The sequence below is a fragment of the Pipra filicauda genome, unplaced genomic scaffold, assembly GCF_003945595.2.
Source record: "Pipra filicauda isolate LSUMZ 115617 unplaced genomic scaffold, ASM394559v2 scaffold156_size1729456_pilon, whole genome shotgun sequence".
NCBI lineage: Eukaryota > Metazoa > Chordata > Aves > Passeriformes > Pipridae > Pipra > Pipra filicauda.
In genome coordinates, this window is record NW_024104062.1 from 552,443 (window position 1) to 559,531 (window position 7,089).

A 7,089-nucleotide genomic window follows, 5' to 3' on the forward strand; every position below is an offset into this window, starting at 1 on the left:
GCCTGATGCAATCAAACTGTAACAGGTTTAGAATACGCTGTAGGCCTTCAATGCAGCAAAACAAAATTATTGGAAAATACTATTGAAATAATTTGGATAAACAGTTTATAGTCTGCTTTAGTAGTGATCTATCCTTGTCTAGTCTACTATTCGTTAGCAGACCAAGACACACCACAGAATGCTTCCCAGAAACCATCCTAGATAAGCAGATAATTCTTTCCTCAGCCAGCTAGAAAACCTTTAGAAAGGCTGAGATCTTAAAATGAACACATAATAGGAAAAAAAGATCCATTATACTTATTTTAATACGTGTTTTCCCCGGTCTGTAAAAGTCATCACTGTGTAGTTAGCTGCCTGTACACTGCCTACCTGTTCCACACATCCAGTAATTAGCTATCAGTTATTTTCACCAACAGTCCTGTTAAGCATGACTTTCAGGCCTAGACAGATGTACTCCATTTTTCATAGACATTACTTTAAAATTACTTTAAAAATTGCTTAAAAATGTAAGTTCTTAAAAATCACTTAAAGAAAGATTGAGTGGTAATGTCAATTTGTGTTGCAAAATAGAGCAGTTACCCATCCCTTCTTTCTGTTTGCATGTATCAGGTTTTTAAAAGCATGAGTAACACACTTAGTGAAAACAAACAAGTCCAGTGAGTTGGAGTCAATGAAACTGGTGTTCTAAGCCACGTGAAGAGTGGTACCAGCCCTAGTCTAGTGAGGGAGACTGGAAAAATACACAAAGGATTCAGCTATTCAGGGTTGATGAATACATCTTACCTTCTTATACAAGAAATCCAAGACAGCTTTAAGTTGTTCCAGGTTTTCCAATGTGCAGTTCTTCTGTAAATGAGAGGAGAAATGCCATCAAAACAAATAGAAAAAACAAAGTTATCCATTGTCTATAAGTCACAAACCCTGTGTGTTGAGCTGTGTACTGAAGGGTTATTAAGAACCACTACAGTCAGAATTCAGCCTTAGCCAACAACAATAACATGGAACTAATTTAACTGCCTACAAATAGACAACCTGACATATATATAAAAAAAGACAGGGATGTGAAAAAAAGTAACTTTCTACTTGAAGGTGGAAAACAGTTGTTCCGCTAAGGCATCTCAGACTTGAGATGACAAATTAAATACAGATGTATATAAATACAAACCACAGTGTGTCAGGAGCTTACATCACCGGATAGAACCATTCCAGCATCCCAGACCTATCTACTCCTTTAGTTCACTGTGGCAGACAGTAGAGTATGGGAAAGTATCTTAACCATCTGCCTTGACTGCTAAACCAACTAAACCAACTAAACGCTTACCAGTTTTGTGGAAGCACAGGAGGAACATGGATTTTCAGCACTAAAAAACACTGTGATTAGTTTCCAGTCATTTTGGAAGTCCATCAACTGGAAGGAAAAAAAGAATAAAGGAATAGGAGGATAGCAGATCTATTTGCTATTTTCCTTTCTCACACATGACATGCTTTAGCTTTAAATCAGTAAGACCAAGCAGTAGCCCACAGCCCATCCCTGGCCATCTCAATCCTTTCCATTCGACAATCCATCCAGAGGACTCCTAGAGGAGTCAGTAAATGGATGGTTAGGCAGCAAGTGCTGCAATCATCAGATGCTGCTGAATGCACATCTACAAAGAGCTCAGGATAGAGCCTGAAATTACTGTTTCCAGTGGAGACTCTATTGGAAAAATGGGCATGAACAGCATGATGTTACTTCTTTCCATCACTGTTGCAGCTTACCAATAGGGTTAAGGTTCCTGAACTGCTGAGAATGGATCACATCAGTGGGATATAGACTGGAGTTAAAAACCTGAGAGCCAGAGCCCTGTTTGCTTGTGCTATATTTATTAGTTAATTCTCAACACTCTTGAAGAGCATTGGTTAGAACAACACAGTTCCACAAAAATGTATGCCAAGTCCACATACAAACAGTGTGATGGGCTCCCTGTAGAGTGAAGAGCCAGCAGCAGAAATGCCTTGGCAATTACATTTTCCCATTATTTCAAGACCATTTTACAAAATAACATGCCTTGTGGTTACGAATAAAAGAAAAATGAATGCTTAAAACTCCAGGATGGGATTTACAAAGCACTCAGCCATGAGTGATAATTCAAGCTCTCACCAGCATCAGTCAAAGCATATCTAGGCCTTTACTGTCCTTTTTGAAAACATGTTCTTAAAAGACCAAAAAAGAACTGAAGAGACAAATACTAAGAATTATTATTTTGGGTTGGCTTCTCAGAAACACTGGCACGGTTACAGAGTGTAGCTAGCAGAGATCTCACATCCTTAGCCAACAGAAAATAAACATATTGGCTTCCCTACCAAACTCTTCAGCCACTCTTACAAATGTAAACAAGGTAGGATACTTTCAAGAACAAAACTCTTTACTTGAAAGGTACAGAAAGACCGAAGTCTATTAACCTCAAGAAACAGCATTTTCTGTTTTGAAAAGATTTTTGAGTGCTGTTTAAAGCATTAAATCACTTTTCTGCCTTTTTCTGCTTCAACACCATGCTTTCTGAATTGTCCTGTGCTTTAAACAAACCTGATTCTCTTTCATGAGCTCCACTATTTCTTTAGCTTGATGCAGGAGGTCTCTGTAAAGCAGAAAGGAAAAGAGAAACTATGAAAACGTCAGTAAGGGTAAAGCTTAGGCTGATTTTTTACCATTAAATCAAATGACATTTAAGGCTTCAGGTTGGATTAATCTTTTCTCTCCTAAATGTGTTAAGATTAGACATCTGTGCTACACAGAGAGCCTGGGGTGATTAGCGCATATTCAAGTATCTCACTTTTAGACATGTGGACTTAGGAGAAAACAGCAGACACAGCTTGGAAGGCACACCTCTAACTCTGAGTCAAAAATGTGTTTTGCAGTGTAAAGAGGAGACACGATGTTAAGGCAGGTGATGCAGACCCCAAAGCACACACTGGGCTTTGTTCATCCTGATTCCGAGGGGTGGAAATAGAGCGACAGTGGCAGGGTCTGTTCCTGGACTGTTTATGCAGCCTCTGCTGGTACTGAACATATTCTGTGTCCATTGAGGTGCTCCAGCATCAAAGGTTTCCATCCTCCACATTTCCAGCTGTAAATCTGTAAATCACCTGTAAAACTGCCCAGCCAAAAGCCCCTCAGACTTACATGGCTTGACTGTCTGACGCTGCTCCCATTGTGTCCGGCAGAGGGGACAGGTGTAGGACCGTGGGATTAAAACTGCTAATGAGAACTGAATGACAAAACACAGGTTAGGTGATTTCTGCATCCAACGGACTGCTACTCCGCTGTTTCATTATAAACCCAACAGAACTAGAACAGCCAGACACGTAAAGTCTGGTGATCTTTTGGCAGACATGAGAGGTATGCCCAAGGCCCTCTGCAGCTGTTCTTCCTGGATTTGCTCTTCACCTTTAGAAGTGAAGGCTTCATGTCTGAGTTTGCCTCCAGACACAGGGCAGAAACCTCCATTCCCATCTCTCAAGTAGTGTAGGTGGACTTAAATACAGGCAGCTATAGAAATGAAGCTACTGGAAAGGGCTACAGAGGCAGCCTCCTGAAGAACTGATGAGTTGCCAGGTTTCAAACCCCTTTCACAGGGAAACAGAGATGATGTCGAAGGGTTAAGACACTAGGAAGATGATTTTGAGAGAAGCATCATGGAAATACATGTTACTCAGCATTTCAGTGGACCTGAAGGTTTTACTTGCACTGCCCTTCAAACAAGTAAAGGCTGCCTTCAGAGCCAGCTGGAACCAGCTGATAGGTGATGAATTCAGAGATGTGGTGCATCTTTGGCAGCCCCAGTGTAAATCCTAAACACATGGCAGCACTGGACAGGCAAACTCACACAAGATTTCACTGAGCTAGCATGGGCAGCAAGCACATACCTGAAGAGACGGTATCATGGGTAGTAATAGCAGCCCAAAACCCCCAGTTGGGCATTTAAGAATCTTGCAGCAGCCTGTGGCATGCCTTCTTCACTGCTATTTGCCTACCCAGATGGTCTCTCTGAAGCCAGCATAGGTAACCCAGGATGACTGTACTCATGTCCCCCAGCTACACCATCCCTCAAGTGTCCCTTACTCCCCTGCAGTGTGCTTGTGCTGCACCTGCTCTGCAGCCCAGCAGAGCCTGGAGCTCCCGCCAGTGAGCTGTCAAATCAATTTGCTCAAGTTTTAAGTGTGACAGAAAGACGCACCTGCTAAAGTTTTCACGCTTACTTCAAGGAAGCTCTTTCCTGTGCTATAGAAAGGGGAGAGAAAACAGGAAGTTCCTGTTATTCCATTTCTCAAAGAAAAATTCTATTACAGCACAGCCGCAATTTCTTATTACTTATGCTCCATCTCAGAGTGTATATTCATGGCAGCTGCTGGAAGTAAGAATGGGGCCTTTCTTTCCCGAAAACTGTCATGTCATCAGCTACTGCTGAGTAAGAACACTGTCTTAGAGCTCATTTTTTTTGTGTCTCTGTAAGCTCTGCATGTTGCAGTACTTGTGCTCATGCATAAGTACAAGTGATGCAGGGACCTCTCTGTGTACACCCAGCTACAAGTGGACACAGATGTTTATGCAATCATAAGAAAAATTAGCCTTTTAAAGTTTATCTGGGCATGGCTAAATCCTCATCTGGAATGCTGTGACTCAAGAGCTACACGGACTTTCAACTACAAGGTTTAGCATTATGTTCATTCATTGATTTAGATCTGTTAAGGGGGCATGGAAGAAAACAGGGTAATGCTTGTCCATGAAGCACTGGGAATCAGTCAAACAGAGGTCAGGGTATCAGGACTTCTGGGTTCTTTCTTTGCTTTGATAAATCCCTACTTTCTGGTCTCTAACTAGTGAATTATGATATTTATTACCTAGGATTCATCATGTAGCAATGATTCTTAATCAAGGTTATTGCAACCCTGAGTTAGTTCTATATCTTGCATAAGTACAAAGAATTTCTGTTACCTAAGGTCAGGGAAAGTTACAGTGTCTCAAAATCCTTTATATTTTAAATAGATTTTCTCCTCCTCTCTAGAGAACAATAATAAGAATTGCTTGGGCCTAATTCCTGCACTGTGATACGGTATAGATTAGTATAATGACACTTGTAAATACTAACAGTTTATTGTTACCTTTGGAGTAAATCCTCAACAGATCCTGGTGTCTGTGAACAAAGAAGCCATAAGAATAACATTAAGCAACAAAGTGTAAACTAGATGCTGTTCCCCTATCGTGTTCCACTCCTGTTATAGATAGTATTGTTTTCTACATATTCTTCTCCACTGTGCTGTAATCAGTCACAGATTTAAATTATTTTCCAAAGCTTCCCTATTACAGTGTATTTTCATATTCTTGTAATCCTTTCTTAGTCTCTGCTTTCATTAATGTTTTTTTTACATATGGCTTCAAATAAAGTTTAAATAGCTGAAATCAAATGCCATCAAATGAAAGGCTGTTCTAAACCAAATTTCTCTGTAGCTAGTACTACTCTTTTTCAACAAAAGACATGACCTGAAGTCATTTAGATAATTTACATGGCACTCAGTCAGAATGGTGTCTGCTAAAAAAACAACCCTTGACATCAACAGAGGAACTTCACTGATTTCAGAGAGTTTGAAGAGGAGACAATTACATATGTTTGCTCTAGGAAAGTAGACATTCCTGTAAAGAAGATCATTTATGCTTTTCTATGGCACCATCCACTAGCAACAAAGACATTAGCCCTTACTCTAAAGGGCCATCCATCTGATAGAGATGAAGCACCTTTGCATTCAGAACAATTATTTTCTTCAAAAGCAGTATTCACAAAGAGTCCAGGAGTGCTGATTTTCTAAAAGAAAAGTATGATGTCTTGATGAATACCGTCTCAAAGCTGAAAGTTGTTTAGTGATAAGGGACAATCTCCCCTATTTTTCATAGCTGCAGCCCTGGCAATAGCTATCAATTTTTGCTCCACAGGCATTTCTACACTTCCTCAAAGCCTGAGAATTGTGGTTAAAAGTTTTTAATTTGGCTTTCAACTATTAAGACAAGTAAAGATCATCCAGTTCTGGCTGTAGATTAGATTAGAACAGCAGGAAAACTTTACCCAGTGATCTATACATCAGAAGCAAATCTTTATGTTTCCTTGTAGACCTTCTACCTTCTAGATAGGAAACCAGTCTCTATAGAAAACACTCAATGAGATCTAAAATCTACCACGTTTCTCAACAATTTGTACTTTTTGCAGTTTGAATTTTCCCAGTTTTTTCTTCCAGTTATCCAATCTGTTATACTCTTTGTTAGGAACATCCAAGCACTCTAATCAAATATCATGGTTCTCTGCAGGAGTACTGTGATCGCATTTCCTCCTGCATGAAGTCAGTTGGCTATTTTTAGACTCAGGGTATACTGGAACACTGAACAGCAGGTATTTCCAGTCATTTTTTCACCAGAAGTCTTTGATGCTCGTGGAAAGATTCAAGTCCAGAACGTCCTAACTGGGACCCCAAACTGCATCACCTTGCTTCATCATCATGATGGAGGAAATGGGTCATGTTCAGCACACTTCCTGCTTGTACTTACTCTTTGAAAATTTCCTATTGCAGTGACTGCTTTAATGTCAGCTGGCCTTAGAGCATGAACTGAGGAAAAGAAGACAACTTCAGGTTAAAAAAAAAAACACCAAAAATGAACAGTAATCTTGAGAGAAAGTTACATTCACCAGTATACTAAAACATAACAAAATTGGCTAAAATGTAAGTCTATACTCATGATAATTTTGATTTCAGGCTTTAAATTCATCAGAGAGGACGAGAAATTTTACTTGGGTATTCAGTAAATACCTTGGGTATTTAGAGGCACTGAAATGTTCAACCATCAAGCAAGAGAAGATAAAACAAACACTATTGTGAATTATTTAAGTAAGTGGCATCCCCAATTACCAGCTGAAGAAAGTGAAGCAGAAAAGAAATCATGAATACAACAAAAAGGTAAAGGACTTTGCAGAGCCTATCTCCACTTTAGTCACATCCCAAACATATGCATCTCCTGAAACAGCTGATTTCTGCCCCAGCCCATTCACAAATAATTTTGAGAGG

The 7,089-nt window shown here is 39.8% G+C and overlaps 1 protein-coding gene across 1 annotated transcript in view; it reads right to left on the minus strand.

Annotated features, from left to right (window-relative positions):
- PLB1 (phospholipase B1) overlaps nucleotides 1-4,261 on the minus strand; it is a 71,442-nt gene extending 67,181 nt beyond the window's left edge. Inside the window, exons 1-5 of the mRNA XM_027748880.2 lie at nucleotides 4,218-4,261; nucleotides 3,164-3,248; nucleotides 2,567-2,618; nucleotides 1,322-1,408; nucleotides 784-846 (exon numbers count right to left, since the gene is read on the minus strand). Of these exons, the coding sequence (XP_027604681.2) occupies nucleotides 784-846; nucleotides 1,322-1,408; nucleotides 2,567-2,618; nucleotides 3,164-3,192 (231 nt within the window). The 5' untranslated portion in view covers nucleotides 3,193-3,248; nucleotides 4,218-4,261. The remainder of the gene's footprint in view (nucleotides 1-783; nucleotides 847-1,321; nucleotides 1,409-2,566; nucleotides 2,619-3,163; nucleotides 3,249-4,217) is intronic.
- Between the last annotated feature and the right edge of the window lie 2,828 nt (nucleotides 4,262-7,089).